The following is a 20,707-nucleotide window of genomic DNA, read 5'->3' on the forward strand; positions in this document are numbered from 1 at the left end:
ATAGATCTGTTTGTCTCTGCCTCCCAAATACTGGTATTAAAGTTGTGTCCCACCACTCCTGGTAATTTGTATAGTGATAAGGCTCTAAAACCCAGCCACTACAAAATTCAAGTAAAAATAGTACAAAGTACTCCTACAGACATTCCTCCTAAGAATATACTACAAATAGACAACAAACACATGAATACATGGTGTTGTAGCTGTTTCTGTTATGCTGGTAAAATATGCTGACTAAAGGCAATGTAAAGGACAAAGAGGTGTATTTGGCTTACAATTCTATGTTACAATCCATACTTGCAAAAAAGTCATAGTGGCAGCTGGTCATACTATAATCCTTAGAAAAGAGCAGAAGAAATAGAATATATCCCTGCTGCCTGTTACCCTCTGCCCAGGGATTAATGATACCCCTGTGACTGCTTGTAGGATGGTAAAATGTTACATAATATATGAAAAATACTGTGGAAGTTCCTCAAAGTGTTTAAAATAGAATTTTAAGATAAACCCACCAACTTTACTTCTTAAGGTATATCCAAAATAATTGAAAGCAAGAGCACAAGTTGATATTTGTATAACCAATTCAATTATAGAATTAGAACTGTCCCAACTGTCCACTGACAGGTGAATGCTTAAACTAAATGTAATACTATACACAGAATGGAATATTAATCTAAAAAAGAAAAAAATCCGGACACATGTCACAACATGATATCCATAATAAGCCAGTCCCACAATACAAAAAATGTAACCATCCATTCATGTGAGGTAATCAAAGTAGCAAATTCATAAATGCAAAAAAAGCAGGAATGGTAGCTAGCAGGAACCTTTAACTTGGAGAATCATTAAATAGAAATGGAATTTTCTTGTTTCTAGAGAAAAGGAGATTCTGGAAATGGATGGTAGGTGAGAGAAATACTGCATGGTGGGCATGCCTAATGAGCTTAGTTCACTTAGGATCAGCTAAAAGGGCACATTTCATGTTATACTTGATTTACAATGTTAAGTATTAATAATTTTCATTAAAAATAAATATAGAAAAGTTTTTTTACTCGATATATTTTTTATTTACATTTCAAATGATTTCCCCTTTTCTGGCCCCCCCACTCCCGGAAAGTCACATAAGCCCCCTTCCCTCCCCCTGTTCTCCCATCCACCCCTTCCTACTTCCCTGTTCTGGTTTTGCCCTATACTGCTACACTGATTCTTTCCAGAACCAGGGGCCACTCCTCCAGAACAAAGCTTTTATCCCATTATTATATTTAATAGGAATCAAGTATCTTAAACATTCATTTTAATTTTTTCTATGAAATAACCCACTTTTTCCCCTCTTGTCAATTTTCCACTAATTACCTCTGTATTGATGAAAATGTGATAGAAATGGAAAAGTTTAAAAGTCCCTATCAGTTCTCACACTAGATCCTCTGGTGGTTACCCTTCTCCTCCTGGTTTGTGTCTGTGTGTTCATAAGTGTGTCAGTCTTAACACTATTCTGTCTCTGAACTATAAAAATGTCTCGTCTAACTTGATCACAGCACAGCTCTCACAAGTAGGAAACACACCAATGGTGCAGCCCAATGTCTCATCCACAGTCCATGCACAAACTGCATATGTTACAGAAACAACTACTTGAAAACACACAAATGATCACGAGATATTTCTCAAAAGAGGGCATACAGATGGCCATGTGGAAAAGTGCTCACATCACTGTCACCTCAAACTGTCCATACATGAAAAAGGCATTCACACAGACATTGTGTGACTACTCATTGATGAATGAGTAGTATGTCTCACACAAGAAACAACTACAGTTAATATTATTTTGTCTGAGTCTTTCACTTATATTCTCAAAGATTCAGAGTTTTTTGTTTTGTTGGTTTCCTCTACTGATTCCTTTTGCAAGTATATCTTTTATTTATTCTTTGAAAATTTCATATACAATCTATATTGATCCTATCTTCCCCAAATTCCTACAATGCCCCTCCAGGTTCTTTCTCTTTCTGTTTTCCATTGGAGCTGGCAGGGCCTGATTGGTGGAATGTCCATTGATCTTGCTGGCTTATGTGAACACATCGGAGTGCTGAAGCAGCACTTTGGTCTGCATTTTCCTCTCTGTAACAAAGTTGTTACACCTCAGCATCAGTGATAATTATATGATCCAGTTCTTGTTTCCATTAGCTCAAAATGGGTCTTTATTGTAGACTTTGAGCCATTTCCTTCCTGATTCAACATCTTCTCATTCTTAATATGTGCTTAGCACCTCAGGCATATTAAGTTGTGTAGTGTAGATAGATAGATGATAAATTAGATGATAGATAGATAGATAGATAGATAGATAGATAGATAGATAAAAAAAAACTCTACACAGCCTGAGGCTGCTATGTGTGGTCTGAGGTAGTCAGAAATGCAAATCCAAGCCTTTAATCCCAGCACTTAGGAGGTTCTCTGGGAGTTCGAGGACTGCCAGGACTTCATAGAGAGGCCATGTCTCAAAAAACCAACTAAACAAACAAAACTGTTAATTTTTGGACCTCACCGCACCATACAGCCAAAGCTCTAGGGTTCACATGCAGCCATCTGCTCCAGCTTTGGCCTTCTTTCATACTGCTGTGTGCTGAAGATTCAATATCCAGAGCTCATGCTACTCTCAGGTAAGAAAGTACATGCATCATTCCTACAGACAGTAGCCTATGCTCCATTTCTACTGCTTATTGACTTGTGTACCCTGCTGCCCCTGACACCAAATGCAATGATATATTTAATGTTATTGAATATTATGAAATTAAATAACTGAATACTTTTTCTTCAGCATTAAGTACTATTCCATGAAAGCTTATTGCACATCTACACTTGAAAGAATCCTAGTGGTAAGCAGCATGAAGATATTCATGGATGCAGTGAGGCAAATAGCAATAGGAACCAATGTGTGGGAAGCCATGTGAATGAATGGTAAAGAACAGTGATGTGGAAGGTCCCTGATGAACAGGGTAGGACCAGATCATGAAAGTCCTTCAAAGACAACAGGTGGGTTCTATTGTCTTATGGCTATTTTTATGCTCCTAACTTTTAAAAAAAAAAAAGTTATTTTTAATTCACAAGTGAAGAGTTGGGAATGACTATGGCTCAGTGGTAAAGAGTCTGTCTTGACAGGGCCCTGAAATATTGGGAAAAAAAAAAACTTTAGGTCACAAGTAAAGAAAGTATTCACTCATTCAAATTATTAATGCTTAGACACTGCACAGTCAACTGCCAAGGGTTTAAAATATATGACTTTTGTCACTTTAGTGCTTTTGAACATTTAAATGTTACTTTAATCATATTATTATTTCTTACGGAGTATAAATACTGGATATGAATATACTAAATCTAATCTGGATCATCAATGACATAGGTATTAGACTTGCTATTTTGAGCCTTAAAAGCATCTACTTCTCCCCCAACAAGAAACAGAGTTAAGGGAAGGCTCAGCAGTTGGGAATACCTGCTACTCTTGGAATGGGTCAGAGTTTGATTCCCAGTACCCATGCTGAGCAGCTGACAATCATTTGTAACTCTATCTCTAGTGAACCCTGTGTGTGTCTGTGTATACACACAAAAGTTAAAAACAAAAGAAAAAATAAGTTGGAATAATTATGCTAACCTAATATGTTCCATTGTTTTGTGGCAAGAGTCAATAAGGAACTGAATTTTTCTACTGAAAAGATATAAAAGATATGATGATGTGGTTCTTATACTTTATGATCTTTCACTGTAAATTATTTACATCTTACATATCCATGCAAACTAACCCCTAACATGAAAAGAAAAACTTGCAAAGTTAGCCTAATAAAACTGTCAATGTAGGGTCACAGAAATATACAGGAAGTAATACAATGCCAAGCTCTATTGATTCTTTTGAGGATTTCAGAAAGAATATACACAGAAATGAGTAGAATCAGAGTCAGCAAAACCTGAGTTGCAAGCAAGGGAAGCTTTTCACTTTGTAGATTTCTCTTTCCAATATAAATTTCAGCTTAGCAAACCAGACAGCCTTCCTTCATGGGTGGTAATTCCTGGGTTCTCTAGACTGATCAAGTCCACCTTTCCAGAGTGCTCCTACAAACTGCTGAGATCACAATGCCATCTGCATGTCTATGGACACAATAAAATCTGGCATTCAGAGGGCTGGGACTAGAACTCAGGTGGTAGAATGCTTGTCAGATACCTTTATTCAGCAGTCTAATTGTGCTTTTCTCAGTACCTAAGAAGGTCTCCAAGTTCTGCAAGGGTCTAGCACCCCTGCCTTCCACAACAGGGCTAACATGAGAGATTCCTGGTAAATAAGCAGATGAGTGAAGAGACCTGTTTTGGAAAGCTCTAATACTTTCTGCTGAGAGTAATTCAGGAAAAACTACAAAATGTAAGCCCATAAAGGCAGATACTGAGTCTTTAAGGGATATGGCAAAACGTCCAATAAATATTAAAAATGAATTGGCCAAGAGTTCTTTTTATTAAGGATTAAGACTATTAGGTTAAAAATGTATGAGGCCTTGGGCCTGTAATCTTAGAATTTGGGAGATTGAGGCTGAAGCATGAGGTCACCTACTGAATTACTTAAGACCTAATTCCAAAGAAAAAACCAACATCATCAACAATAACAAAAGTGGGGAGGGGGAGGAAGAAAGGAGAGGCAAAGAAGGAAGAGGAAATAAGGGAAAAGTGTTATTTTCAACTCAAGTTTCCATGAAGGGCATGCTGTGATATCAGACAAGTGAATATGTTTGTAGAGGCAGTGTAGCTCAAGCACATCCACAAAATAGAATCCCCCATAGGTGCTTTTAAAAACCTAGGTTCACTGTCCCCATTCCCAGAACAGTTAAACCAGATTCTTTGTATGTGATGTTAATATGTACTATGAAGCCACCTTGTCATAAGAACACTCTAAGAACTCAACCAAGCACACAAGCAAACAGCTGCTCCCCTTTGCTTTAATCCAGGTTCTGGAACTACTGGCAGATGGTGCTTAAATGGTCCTCTTCTCCAGCCACCTTTTTTCAGAATGATTATGAAAGAATTCCCTTCCATTAACACTCCTGTAGAATTTTGAGGAAGTGTGTCCTCCAATATGGAACAGATGAACTGGGCTCTCAACAGATAGCTACAGTGAGTGAAATTTTAGATGTTTAATTTTAATGTAAGTTTACTTAATAACCATAAGCACCTTATGGTGCTCACAATGGAAACCACAGTTCAATAATCAGAAATAGCTAAATAATTGGTTACATCATTGCAGAAGCAACTTCCCTACTAATTTGGAGAACAATTCTCAAATGTCTTCTTGTTTTGATCAACGAGAACTGGGGCAGCAGATACAGCTGGAATTTTTCATTGGGAATTATGGGATATAAACTTTGAAAAGATATAGTTGAGGTATTAACCAACAAATAAGGGACACTGTTCCTAGAGTTCAGAGAGCTTCATTATCCATAAGGCAGCTTGGAGTCTGTTTTGCCACTGAGAAAGAACAGTGACTTTAAAATCAAAGATATTTTGATAATAAAATGTAATTAGGTAATTAATATAAAATCTGTTTCAATTACCAAAGCTGTAGAAAATTGAAAGTTGTTAGAAGTGCCTATGTGTGTGTTAGGGTTGACAGTGACAATTGATGGTTTATTTTCAGAATTCCTCGTCACTCTTTGGAACAGCTTGAACCATAAGATCACTCTGTTGTTGCTGATGTTCCAGCTTTCTTTGACTAGATAAGATGCTTCCAGTACCTTCTGGTGTGGTGTAAAGGCAATTAAATGACATTTGTGCTATGTGTGTTTGAAATGAGTAGTTCTTTATGTGTAATTTGATCCTATAGGAAAAAAAACCCTACACTTTCAAGCAGGGACACTTAGAAAATAAAAATAAGTTGCTTTAATGTTTTTAATATTAAAATCATAAATTCAGGCTGAAGAGATACTTCATTCCGTAAAGTGTTTACCTTATAAGCATGAGGACCTCACTTTGATCCCTAGTACCCAAGGGAAATAAAATGAATGATTGTAAGCCTAGCACTAGAAAGGTGTAAAAACAATCTCTGAAGGTCACTAGCCAGCCACTCTGGTAAGTTCTAGGCCAATAAGAAACAACTTTGTGGAGTTGGTTCTCACTTTCCACCCAAGGTTGAGCACATGTAGGCATATCCACATGCGAACATGAAACACACACAAACCTATAGATAACTTTTAAAAGAGAAAACACAGAAGGCTGGTGAGATAAAGGTACTTGCACAAACCTGGAGACCTAAGTTCAATTTTCAGAATCCATATAAAAGTAGAAGAGAGAACCAACTCCACAAAGTTGTTTCTTGACCTCCAGGTACCTGTCATGTGAACACCAACAAAAACAAGTACAGATTGATTTCACCCTTCACAGTAAGAGATTTTACCCACTAAGCCATCTTGCCAACCCAAGTTCTTTTAAACCTTATACAAGAGTTTTCTAAAAATCAAACGAAAGTTAAAATTTCCTTAGTTCTTCCTAAGAATGAAAATACTACCCCTCTCTTAAATATTAGCTCTCCAGCATCTAGTAGTCTATAAAAAATTCTGCTAATGTAAGAATAAAACACCTACTAACTGAAATCTGTTCTACTCCCCACATGTCTAAAATAAATCATTTTAGCTTAAGTGGTTTGAGAGACATGTCTCCACCATATCTTTAACAAATAAAAATTAATGTATAAAAATACAGAGCCAAAACAAATCACTTAATGTATTTAGGCCTTTTTATTTTAATAAATAACTTCAGTTAATAGCACTGTCAAAATTAAAAGGCACTTAAAACAAGATTGTGACTAGTTTGAGACAGAGCAAGCACAGTAGGGAAGGCACGTGCAGAAGGTGCACAGTGGTTGAATTGCTGCTGAGGGGCCCTGCCCAGGCCCTGTAGTCCTGCAAGCAGCAGGACAGCTTACAGTATTTGTGAAAAAGGTAAATGTACAGCCAAGGAAAAGGTAATAATTAAAAGTCTTACCCCCAAATTGCAAACAGACACATTAAAAGATTAGAGAAGGTGATAAAGGAGCACCAGGAATTAAAGAAAAAAAAAAAAGTAAAATGAGCTCAACCCCAAAGTTCCCCACTCAGCAATGCTACTAAAATTATGGCCTTTATGTGAATAGTGCTAAGTCAGGGACTTCTTAGCAGAGAAGTTCCCAATACTTTTATCCAAGGTTGGATTTATAAGAAAAGGTGTTAGAGTTACCGGATCAAGTAACTCACAATGGCACTCAGGTTTTAAAGCTAAGTTTTCCTTCCCACCTCTCAGAATTTTTCCAATGGATTTGTAAATTAACTGTGTCAAATTTATTTTAATTGGAAACTGTCAATACACTTGTCTTCTGCATACATCATTGGGAATTGCCAGTGGGCAACCAGCAGGCTGAACAAAGCCCAGAGCCACTAGCAGGACTGTTCTTTGATTCTGTATAACTAGCCCTGGACACTCTGTAAAGTTGAGAATCAGTCATGGTTCAGATGCTGTGATGCTGCTATTTCAGCTCTGCCCTGTGTTCGCACTAGCAGGGTCATTCAATCTAGTAAGAGCTTGATTCCAATGGTCCAGGAGGAAGGGTTAAAAAGGCACACTGTGACCTCAGCTGACAAGGATAAAGATCCTTTCTCAAGTCTTCTGTCAAGTCCCTGGCATGGATTATAACATTATTTTCAAAATAATAAAAAATTAAAAATTATACATATTGTACATTTTCCAAACTTGCATGTGAATAAACCCCTGGCCACAGAGCCCCAAAGCTACCCTACTGTGACTAAGATGCTGCTGCTGTGAGCTTGGTGTTGCAAAATCCGCCTGAGTAGGATTCATTTTCCCTCATACTTCGGATTGACCACAGTTGTCACGGCACTCTTGTAAATAGGATTTTCACCCTAAAACAAACACAAATTACCAGTTACTCTAAAATCACATTGTTCCAAAACAAGATTAAAAGCTGCAGTTGTCTTAAGAAGTCTCTTCCAATGTCCAGTGTCAAATAGTGTTTAGAAGGCAAAGATTAAATCTGACACAGTGGTGAGGATAGCCCTGAACCAGGGGTCTCAGACTATTGTGCTCTGACTCCAGTCCATCATCCCTGGAGAGCTGCCTTACAAAAGGCTTCCACACAGAACCTGTACAGCTGACATCAGAGCCTCTGAAGATCTAGTACCAACTTATGGAAACAATAAAAACCTAACTTATATACTCTAATGCTTAGAAGTGCTTATTATAGAGTGGCTGGCTTCCATCCAGGGAAGGAGATGTGCTCCTGAAACCTTCTCAGTTCTATAGCCATATCTGATTTCTGGATATGTTTGCCGGTGTCACCCAAGGCACTGTGCCCATCAAGTCACAATCCAAAAATATGCTTACAGTGTTAACTAATATCCATACTTCATGAAACTGCTATTTTTCAATAGCCTAAGGGTAATATTGATCACAGTTCTACTCTTGAGTGAGAACTGCTGCAAACTCAGCAAGTGACTCAAAACAACAAACATTTCTCAGGACTGAAAAATATACTATGATACTTTAGGGAGAACAATAGCAATCATAACAGCAGCAATAATTATATAATCATAAATTTGCCCTTGAAGAGAGTACAGTATAAAGATATGAAATAAGGTGAGTTCAAATTAAAATTAGATACATAATATGAAGAGGGATTAACATGAGAAGTTTAAGAATACTTCCATAGGAAAACTGACTATAAAGAAATTACTAAAAAACAAATACAAAACCACATTATAGAACAAAGAATACCATATCAAGGTAGAATTTGAAATTGAAAATAAGTTCTGAGGTGCTGGGAATGAAGCAGAGATAAGAGGAAGGCAGTGTGGGCTCAGCCCTGAGGCCAAGGTCAGCATCTTCCAACATGGCAGCAGCTTTGTAAATACCAATCAGAACAAGTCCACACACCTGATCACTCACTTCCACTCCTCAAACATAACTTTTCTGTGCACAGAGGGTCTGTGGTGGAATGATGGTTAGTTTCTGTCATCTTAACACAAACTAAGGTCTCCTTGGAAGAGAGAATCTTAATTAAGGAATTGCCTCCAACAATACTGGCCTGTGGGCCTTTTCTTGATTGCTAATTAGTTAGGAGAGACCAGCCCGCAGTGTGGTACCAACCCTGGTCAGGTAGGCCTGGGCTGTATACAAAAGGTAGCTGAACATGCCAGGGAAAGTATGTTGTTACACAGCAGTAAGAACTTCTTTGGAGGTCTCTGCTTCAGTTCCTGTCTCCAAGTGCCTGCTCCATGTTCCTGTTTAGGCTTCCTCTGATGATGGGCTGTACCAGTAAACCAAATAAACCCTTTCATTTCTTCAAGTTGCTTTTAAGTCATGGTGTTTATCAAACAACATAATGCAAACTTAAATCTCAACATAAAATCATGTGGGGAACCAGCCTCTGGCATATCTTGATTACGTTAATTAAGGCAGGATGCCCACTGTGGGTAGAATCATTTCTTGAGCTTGAATACTATATAAAAGGAGAAAGTGAACTGAACCCCAGAATCTGTGAGTTTGGTTTGACCAGGTGCTCCAAGCTCCAACTGCTGTTGACTTCTCCACTATGGCAGACTGTACCCTCTAGTTATGAACTTGAGTAAATCTTTTCTCATTAGACTAATGGAAAACATAAGTAATACAAGATCCATCAATAAATATCCTATTATATTGACAACAAAACTGCTCAGAATCTCAAGATCTAAGCTCGCTGGCTGGGCTTACAGCATTCTTCCTTCAGGTAAGAGGTTTCCAACTTCCTGGGTGTGATGCTAGTACTGCCTGTGTTTTCAAATATATTAGGCTACTAAACTACTAATGCATTTAACAAAATCTAGTATTTACTGCTTAAGAATTATAAGGGGACAAAACATAAAACAAAATATAAAAGGGGAGAAGTTTAATATTTATTGTCATGGAGTCTAAAGCAGAATATATATGGAAAACACTTACCTTTGGAGAAGTTTGGTTTCCATACACACTAACATTTATATTCAGTATATCAAAGTCCAATCAAATAAAAATTTAACATGCAAGTTAGAGATAAACTCACTTTAATATGCATTAGATATCAGTTTAAAGAAAGGTAAGCTAAAGTAATTCGGATTAGTTCTATCACTCAGGGCACAGCCCCTGCCCCAAGAAGCCAAAGCATATTTGCATCTAAAGTGTAGGCTATCCTTTGGAGGGAGTCCCTTTTGTCTACTATGAATAGCTGACAATGGTGGCTGTAAATTACTTAGGTATATGAGGTATGCAATGAAAACTGGGAGGTTTGTAATTCAGAGCAGAGAAGGACAAACCTGATAATTTTGTCAGTGTCCCAACATGGCAGTCTCATATGCTCACATAATTAGTGTCTACTAATGGAGTAATTAATTGGTGAGCAGCCTTGGTCCCATGTTTTTATATGATTTTTTTCTGATAGTTTTATCCTCATTTTTATTGTTCATTTCTACTATAATATTCATTAAGATAACATCTTGGAATAATCTATAGCCAAAAATTTTCTTAGATTTCAATAATACATAAATACATTTTAAAAAATCCTTGCTTTTTAATTGAATGAAATGCTTATTCTAGCTGAAGAAGGTGTATGATAGCCAAAAATTAAATCAAGAATACAAACATTAAGAATTAAATAGTAACTATTGATTAATATTTCTCAAAGTATCATTAAATGTACAGGAAGGGCCAATAATTTACCTCAGGAAAAGAAGTGAAAATTCTGTGAGAACTAACTATATGAAATTGTTAATACCTGATTGTGTCCACAAAGAAAATAAATAAAATCACAGTAATTTCACTAGCTAATCAGGTTTTCTATAAAAATTAAGTTCTGTAAATTATCAGGTGAGAGTGAAAGAATGCATCAAGTTTCATACACACAAGTTTAGCAAAAACTTTCTACCAACAGACTAGCCTTAAATAAAAGCTTCTTAGCAGTAAAAGAGATACATGATTTCTAGTATTGCTACTACTTCCTGTGTCCATTAAAAATATAAAACATTCCCTTATTTGGGATTTTCTGCAAGTCTTTTCTTTTAATTGACTGATTCACAGATTAAGTGATTATATATCCTGCAGCCCTTCAATTTTGCTTTCCAAGTTCAATAATAGAATAAGTAATAACAGCAGTGCTGAGTTCTGTGTAATAGGAAAGTGATTCTCCCATTATGCTTGCCCAATGGAGTAGCCATGAGCTTTTCTCCCTAGGTGTATGTACCCAGAATTATGACTCAGAATTATTTATGAGTAAGGTCATACGCTTGGGCTTGTTCCCCAATTAACTCATATAACCCATTTATTCTAACCTTAGTCCAGCTACATGGCTAGTTTTTTCTCAGTTTCATGCATCTGACTTCCTCAAAGTTCAGGGTGAATCTCCTACTCTTTCCCAGAATCCGCCCCACCCCCCCCACCCCCCACGCCCCATCCCCCACCCCCCCACCCCCAGTCTCTCTGCTGAATGTCCCACCTTCTACTTCCTGCCTCAGCTAGCAGGCAAACAGCTTTTTATTCATAGGTGATGCTTCCACACAGTGTGTAAGAGATTCTCTCTATATAACAGCATTACCCCAAATCACAACACAGTGTCAAAATGGGCAGCTCTGTAAAGTGGTTCTATCTCTTCCTGACCAGGTATCTTTTGACTAAAGAATGTAATTGCTGCCAGGCAGTGGTGGTACATGCCTTTAATCCCAGCACTTGGGAGGCAGAGGCAGGCAGATTTCTGAGTTAGAGGCCAGCGTAGTCTACAGAGTGAGTTCCAGGACAGCCAGGGCTACACAGAGAAACTCTATCTCAAAAAACCAAGATAGATAGATAGATAGATAGATAGATAGATAGATAGATAGATAGATGGAAGAAAGAAGAGAAAAGAAAAGAAAAGAAAAGAAAAGAAAAGAAAAGATTGCTAGCTGGCTAATGGGTCCAGGGCAGAGGATAAGGACATAAGTGTTGGAATCCCACAGTCTGGACTTAAATCTCATTTAACTAATTAGCTGTGTGAACTTGGTTTCTCTGCCTCAGTCTTCTCTTCTATAAAACAAGAATAAAGATAGCCACTACTATTCTCACAAATAACAAAATATAGGGTATTGAGAACCATTCCTAAACCACAGGGGGACCCTGTAGCTATTGCCAACATTGCCAACATTGTCTCTGTTGACAGAAAGTAGAGATAAAAAAACATGAATTCTCCCAGGTTCTTCTAATCCACAAGAAAATAATTTGGTGCTAAATGTAATCAGCCTTTTTTTTATGGGAGTTCTAAGAGAGGCAAAAATCTCTGAGTTCAAAGTTAGCCTAGTCCAAAACAAGATTACACAGTGAGACCTCTCAAGAAAAAAAATAAAGCAACAAAAATTTCAGTTTTAAACTTGAAAGTTAGAACTAGTAACAAACACAACAGTATTCTGCCTCTCAGTGGAATTTCCACATAATCAAGAATGAAAAAGTCTCAGAATCTTTCTAGAATGAGTAAAATGAATTGTAATTGTGAACAGTACAAACTGTACTACAGCCATTTACCCTTGGTTTTACCATTTTGATTTCACATTCAATTTCACTATTCAATTCAGAAAGTAATTTATTATGTACCATGACATCCTGGAACAGGACTACAGCCCAGCTGTCAGTTAAAAGTCTTCCCTGCTGAAGACTTATGAGGAGCCTCAGGGAGGTATCAAAGTCAGGGCTGCTCTACTTACTAAGCAGGTCTAGGATAGACTGGGGCTGCCTGAACGCAAAGCATTCTTTTCTCTCCAACACACGGGTAGCTCCTATACCTTATATTTGGTAAAGTCCTTCTAAGCACTAAGCTAACATATGAGAAAAGCCACACATAGCCATAAAAATAAAGCCAAACAAACAAAAAACAGCAGTAGTATTGAGAGACACACATGGTGCAATAAAAAGAGACAGAAATTCACATGCAAGGATAGAAACTGAAAAGAAATACGAACGGAAACTCAGAGACCAGCTTTACGTCCATAGTTTGGATTCTTGAAATTATTAATAGGACTCTTGTAAATCGGATTTTCTTGCTAAAGTGAAAGAAATAGTTTCTAGTGATTTCATCAGAAAGAAAATTGATATGTGTAGTGTATCAACAGTATAAATTAGAATTCTATTTCTATACTTCTGAAATGTCTAAATTAAAAACAAACAAACCAATAACAACAACAACAACAACAAAAAAAAAACCCTAACTGTAGTTGTGTCAAAATGTGAATCTATAAAGGGCCAACATTTATCCAACCACCTGACTATATACGGAAACCAATGATCAGCACATACCAGTCAAAGCCTGTGTTTCTACTAAGCAAGTTTTTACAGAGATACAATCTGAAGAGAGTAAAATATACTTTAAGTTCAGGCTGAGTATTTCCAAATGTGCAAACACACTTAGAACTCATCTAAGAAGGCCCGTTGTAACCCCACTGTCTAGTATTCTAGCCTTAGAAATTCTGATTTGGTTTTAATATTCCAAAAGTCATATGATGAAGAGAGTCATAATGTATGGAGGGGAAGAGGAGCTCTTTCTATAGTGTGGCCTGAGACACTGGTGATGTCATTTACGATTCTATTTTATTTTAGACAAATGTGCTGAGGAAAATATTTAAAATCTGACCTACTAAAGAACTAAAACTCAATGGCCACTATATACACAGAATATCATATCCTCCTAAATTATTAATTGAATAGGAGGCTTCTGGTTTTCAGTAAATGCAATTTGTTTGAATTTTGAACTTTGGAGGAAATAAAATATTTAAGGAGGACTTTAAAGGTCAGCCTCACCATTAATAAGTTACATTTACTTCAGGAACCAACCTACAGCTTTCAGTAGATGTTTCATAACTTACCGTGTCCCACTTGGCATTCATTTTCTCCTTTTCAAATTTAGCAAATTCCCTTCTGTCATGAATTATCATTAAAAGTTTCCAAATCAGCAACAAGGCAAGGCCAATAAGGACAATTCCAGCAACCACGCCTGCTACAATTGGTATGATGTCAGGACCAGTAGGACAGTCTACAAATGAAAAGGTTAATCATGAGCATAAAAAGACTGGTTATATACAAAGTTCACATGGCCATAAAGAGTTGGATGGGATCTTACAAAATTAATAGTGCTGAAAACTCAAGAGACTGCACTGTCCCAAAAACCTACTTAAAAGCTACTAAGTTCCAAGCTAGGTGTGGCGGCACATACCTTTAACCTCAAAACGGATCTCTATGAGTTTGAGGTCAACCTGATCTACAAAGTGAGTTCCTGCCCGGACAAGACCCTGTCTCAAACAAACAAAAGAAGCTACTAAGTTTTAACAAGGGAGCTTATAAGGCAATAGGACATATGATCAGTAGGTCATTTACTTGGGGATTATAGAATATATTTCTTTTCCTAAAGACTGAAAAATATTAAAAAAAAATCTTAACAGCATCAAAAATGATGAAATATAATTAAAAATATTCTGTTCAACAGTATAAAGTACTAAGCTATGATAATAGACAGTAGTAAGGATGATTGGCAGCCAGACATGGTAGTATAGGTTAGCATTTAAGCGGCAGAGGCAGCAAGATTGCCACAACTTTGAAGTCAGCCTAATCTAGGTTGTTAATTCCAGACTGGCCAAGTGCTACATGGCCTCAAGCAAATAAAAATGACTTGGGTAACTGGAGAAACCTGAAACCAGACCTTTTTTGGCACATGAAAAACCCTCTCTAGCTTCCCTTCCCCACATACTAAATTAATTTTTAAAAAGAAGACAGTATTTTATCAAGATGCATTTTCCTCTAATTTGATCTGTAATCTATTGCCATGTCAAACAAAGTCTCATCATTAACACTGTAAAAATAAACCAGGAAGCCATCATCTATTGCAATACTCTGGCTCACTGCACAATACCACAAAATGGTAACAATGGCCCTGTGTTCAAAAATTGCTAAGGCAGTGGAAAGACACAGAGGTACAAATGACAATATTCACAGAGCTCTTGTCTGGTGCTGCAGAACAATGCAGAGACCACAAGAGGGCTCAGTGGGAAAAGGCACTTGCTAACAAGTGTGACCATGTGTGTTTGATGCTCAGGAACCCACATGGCACGAGAGAAACAACTCCACAAAATTGTCCTCTCTTTTTAAAACAGTAAAAGTATTTGTAAATAAGTAAAAGTTGGAGCATTTCCTGTAATACTGAACAGATGTTTACCACGTGCTCTAAAAATGTGTTCATATCAAAAACCTGATATAGTGACAAAGAAGGCTACTAGGAAAACAAAGGTGAAATGTGCTTAATTTCTGGGAAATTGAACAAATTCAACATTAATAATATCTTTAAGATACCTTCTTCCAGTTCCTAAAGCTGGATCAAGCTTTTTATCTTTGTATAACCAACAATATAGCTTGGGTTACATTAACTTAAAATTTGATTACTTCCTTAGTTGTTATATAATTAGCCAAATTCTACTTTAAGCTTTGAGAAGAAAATATCCCAATATAAACCTAATATAAATAGTAAGATAAAAATACAGGCTGTTTCTGCCTCCAGAGCCCCAGCAATGACCCTAAATAGAAGCAAGGCATCATAAGAAACAATGCTAGGCATCTTCTGACTTCTACCTGGAGTCTCCACAACATGCACGATAGCTTCATTGTTGCCATTTACTGAATAGGTGAAATAGAACCAGCAGTCATCAATGTCCTTCTCCTTGCAGTGGGTCACAGGATCCACCTGCACCGGCTGGGGCAACTTCTCCCTGCTTTCTACTTTGGTGAGATTGAAGTGGGAGCACTCCTGTGCACACGTGTCTTTCTTTTCTCCTTTATTGAAGGCTCTGCACTGAACACATTCTCTAAGACAGAAATCATTACACTTAGCGTGTATTAAGATGAATTTTGCTTAGAATACTTCATGTGCTAAATTAATGGCCATACCAATCTAAGGGCAATATAAATTCAGAGGAAATAAAGAGACAATATGTTCCACATGAGATCCTGGTTTCCAGCAGCCTCAGCCACACCACTGCCACTAAGATCAGCAATACTTTGGCTAGCAAACCTAGCTAGTCAAAAAATAAAGGGGGTAGGTAATGAATTCTCCAGACCCACCTTGGACTAAGTCCATTGGTGGTGGCAAAGCACCCAGGAAGCCTCTGGCTACAGAAGCTGCCTGAAGCATGTGCCCTCCACTGGAGGAACAAGGAACTTGAGTAAAGGCCAGTGCCTCTGGGGCCTAGTAAAACCAGGCCTTATCAAGAGTTCACCCAACATCTGATTCACAAACCTTACTTCCTAGTCAGCCATGGGGAACTGCTCAGCCTCCGGTACAGACCCTGGCATCCACAGCACAGCTATGGGTGCTGCACAGATGCCAGTTAGGCCCACAGAGTGGATCCTTTTTGTAAAGACACCAGTATGTCCATGACAAACCTGTAGCATATATGCCCAGGACCAACAACTAGCACGCTGCAGACCTGGGGACATACATTAAAATCTAGTCTAAGTCCTTGGTGGGAGCCAATGTACATACATACATACATACATACATACATACATACATTCACATGCATACATATACATCTCCACAATACAAAATTATGATACAAGTAATAAAACTGGACCTATAACACATAAAATATGTAACATAAGCCCACATTAACTTAAGCAGTATTGGTGTAATAATTTACCAAGGAGAATAACTTTCCATTCTCCTGAAGCAAAAGATAAGCAACTGGACTAGAGTATATGCCTCTATGGTAGAGCTCAGAGTTCTATCTATACCACTAAACATTAAAAATAAAGGATAGTAGTGCCAATTAAATAAGGTAACAGAACAGACTTATTATACAGTGATTTCAGATTAAATACAAACAACAACAACAAAAAGCAGCACAATGCTCATGGTACACTTCATTCTTACACAATTATTAAGACTCTTTAGGACATAAGAACTGGTACATAAAAGGCAGCAAATATTCTCTGAAGTATACTCTCATCAGCACTCTCCTCTGGCTCTAGTGGTATAACATAGATACTGGGGTCAGTAAAGTGAATGTGACTATGTGAAGCACTTAGGCAGTACTTACTTATGCTCTGCACAGACACCAAGGCAGGTCTGACATGTCTCACAAGTTGGCCCTTGAAACTTGGGATCTGTGCACTTACAAGCGCCACACTCACAGATACCCCTGCCATTGCAGATCTGACCATTTGACGCTACACATGGAGTAGTGTCCAAAGAACAGTCACATGCACTGCCAGTGTAATTGGGATAGCATTCACAGACACGACACCTGCAGACACCATTTCCTGCAATGAAAAAGATCCTTTCTCAAAACAATGGTAAAATGTATCATCACAGCAATTATTCATAAGTTAAAAACAAGTCACAATATAGAAGAAAGCAGATCTAATGAAAAGCCTGCCCTGACCCCTCCCCCTTTCTGTGTGTTAACCGAAAGACTCTTCAGATATCTGATTTCATTAGAGGAACTGTGTGAGTAACTATTGCTGGTGCTTACCCACCTCCACAAATTAAGCCATTGGACCTATCACAGTTGAAGTTATCACACTCGCAGAATTTGCCAGAGTAAATTTCATTTGTATTATCTCTCTTCCTACACACACACTGTCCACAGACACATTCTCCATTGTTACTGCAGATTTCTGAACTGTTCTCTTTCCTGCAGTAAGCATCCATGTCTTCACTGTTCACTTCATCTGTACTACATTCACAGTGCCTCCCAACACGCCCCTCATTGCACCTGCAGAAAGATCCAAACACAGTCACATAAAACAAATAGTGTAACAATTTCCTCACTAGCAAAGTATAAGGTAGGGATGCTTAGTCCACGTATACAAACATGAGAGAAGTCCACTGTGTTTATACATATTTTTTGCATGCATGTTTATACACATGCAATAGCAACTCAAGTTTTTATAGAATATACAGGGACCTTGGGGGAAATTTTATCTTTAGCAAGAAACCATTCTAAGCAAAATAAAACATACTCCAACAACAAACAACAAAACTGGAAGAATAGACCAGGCTGACTTTGACCTTGGAAGTCTGTCTGCCTCTAGCTCCCAAGTGCAGGAGACTAAAGGTATGTATCGCTTTGCCAGGCTAGATTCTCAAATATATTCAATTACATTACTGTTACAGACTACCTGCCACTAAATTTGAAGCAAGGGTCTGTTAACATAAAAACTAGCAATAAATGCAATCCTAAAAGTTGAAAAATATATTGAGTACACATATTTGAACATAGTACTAGCCTTAGCTAAGAGTTAATTTCCTGCACAGGTCTAGACTTCTCAAATATCCTACATATCTTAGAGCATGTTCTTAGACACTGGATAAACTGATTTTGCATATAGCAAACAAAAAGTAGGCAGTTTTTCAAAGAAATCTTTTTTGTTAAAATGCTGTTTTACCAAAAAAAAAAAAAGTTATTGTAATGTCTCAAGTTAAATATAACATAGAAAAATACAATATTTAAATGATTACTTAAAATGGGCAATTAATGGTAAACATAGCTATCCATTTTTTTCTTTGGGCCAATAAACAAAACCACAGTGATATGAGATTGACATTTAGATTTAAAAGTTCTATTATCTTAAAGAAAAGGCTGTATTACACAACCTTAATTTTCAATATAGAAGGTAGCCAAGAAGGCTGGTGAGATGGCTGAGAGGGCAATACTTGTCACCAAACCTAACAACCTAAGTTCAATTCCTAGAACTCACATGGTAAACAGAAAACCAACTCTTGCAATTGTTCTCAGCACGAGTCTGCCAAGAAACTAGGGTACACACACACACACACACACACAGAGAGAGAGAGACAGAGAGAGACAGAGAAACAGAGAGTGAAATAAAAGTAAACTTTAAGTACTATTTTATCTTTATCCCAGAAATACAAAATTAATGCTGAATATGGTAAGCATTTTTCTTGTTAACTAAATCACAGATAAAACTGTCATTTAACACTGGGAGTAGTGGATTCTGCCTATAACCCAAGTACTGAGGCAGTAAGATCATAAATTTGGGGTCATCCAAAGTAAATCAAAATTTTAAAAGTCACCACTAACAGTTTGTACAAAACATGTTTCTATCTTTTTTTTTTCTTTTCAATGTATTTTGCTGTAGAGAACTGGAAGTGCCATTAAGAGAATAAGCCCAAAGGTTGCCCTGAGAGACTGTGGACACACTGCTTACCTAGCTAAAAGCTTAACAACAAAGAGATCCTTAAGAATAGGTGAGCGAGTGACTGGAGCAAAGGATTTGTGTCTTTATTTCATATAGGCTTCCCAGATAAAGTGACCTATACTGACTGTCCCACTGCAGCAAGGCAGCACTTACCTGCAGGCTCCACACTCAAATGTTCCATTTCCTTCATGGCACTTGGGACTGGCTGGGATGCCATGGCTTTGGCAATCGCACTTACAGATGAACTGAAGAACGACCTCTACTTCTTCAGTGAAGCCCAGAGGTTTAATTTTAATGGTTTCAGACTCCTTATTTGGACACTTATTAGCAGTTATGCTAATTTCAAATTGAACCTTAAAGGAAAAAGAATAATAAATTTAGCAATGAACATGAAAACATCTCAAATGCTAGCTAGTGCTTTTAACTGTTAAGCCATCTCTCCAGCCCCCAATTTTTTTTACGCATGCTTTTTCTTTTTCATAGAAAATGCTCACACAACATACCTCATCACCAATGGAAATGTTGGAACACTTTCGTCCATTTTCTCCTGTCCCATTCACCCCATTCTTGCAGTAGGATTTGTAATTTATTGTTACTCCATCTGGCAATTTGCTGTTTTCCAGAATGACTTCTGAAGAAAGGGACTAAAAAAGAAAAACTAACCATGAACAGAGAAGTAAAATAAAATACAACTTGAACACACTCATACAACATTGGATGAAAGGAGCTGTTATAAAAACACTATCATTTCAATGTAATGTAATCCAACTGGGTGTTAGAAAATCTAGAATAGCAAACTCGAAAAAAGGTCCAATCTTCAAAATAATGTATACAAAATGAAACCATTTGCTCTTTATTAATCAGCTAAAATGCTAATGATCTCACAACACAAAGGCCTAATTATGAGGAATCCTAAGAACACAAAATAGATGCTTGGTGCCCCCAATGTCACAACAGCTCTCCAAAACTGTCCTCTGGCTGGCCTCCTTCCTTCCAGCCAGAGACCAGAGCAACAGAGTAAACAAATTTACTTGGGATCACTATCATCTTGCTCACTTCCTAAACACCCTTCTAGAACCTGAAGAACTGGAGCTTAGCTCGATGATACAGTATTATTTAACAGCCATGAGTTCCTCAGCTTTTCTCAGCACCAACAAAAAATAAAACATGGGAGAGCTGACCAGGAAGAGTCCAGGCAGTGCTTATATAATAAAGTAGACATCTCTCAGGACAGTGAGGTAGTAAGTATAAGTTATCTCTTGTCATTCATACATGTGGTGGTTTGAATAAGCTTGGCTCATGGGAAATGGTACTATTAAGAGGTATGCCCTTGTTGGAGGAAGTATGTCATTGTGTAGGTAGGCTTTGAAATCCTATGCTCAGACTCAATCCTATACAGAAAAGACCCTCCTCTTAGTTGCCCATGAGACAGTCTCTCTTGGCTGCAGTCAGATCAAGATGCAGC

The 20,707-nt window shown here is 37.6% G+C and overlaps 1 protein-coding gene across 1 annotated transcript in view; it reads right to left on the minus strand.

Annotated features, from left to right (window-relative positions):
* Window positions 1-6,733: 6,733 nt before the first annotated feature.
* Itgb1 (integrin subunit beta 1) overlaps window positions 6,734-20,707 on the minus strand; it is a 49,389-nt gene continuing 35,415 nt past the window's right edge. Inside the window, exons 10-16 of the mRNA XM_052167208.1 lie at window positions 19,746-19,886; window positions 19,396-19,595; window positions 17,557-17,795; window positions 17,118-17,340; window positions 15,652-15,884; window positions 13,899-14,065; window positions 6,734-7,910 (exon numbers count right to left, since the gene is read on the minus strand). Of these exons, the coding sequence (XP_052023168.1) occupies window positions 7,845-7,910; window positions 13,899-14,065; window positions 15,652-15,884; window positions 17,118-17,340; window positions 17,557-17,795; window positions 19,396-19,595; window positions 19,746-19,886 (1,269 nt within the window). The 3' untranslated portion in view covers window positions 6,734-7,844. The remainder of the gene's footprint in view (window positions 7,911-13,898; window positions 14,066-15,651; window positions 15,885-17,117; window positions 17,341-17,556; window positions 17,796-19,395; window positions 19,596-19,745; window positions 19,887-20,707) is intronic.

Source organism: Apodemus sylvaticus, chromosome 21 (assembly GCF_947179515.1).
Source record: "Apodemus sylvaticus chromosome 21, mApoSyl1.1, whole genome shotgun sequence".
NCBI classification, from domain to species: Eukaryota; Metazoa; Chordata; class Mammalia; order Rodentia; family Muridae; genus Apodemus; species Apodemus sylvaticus.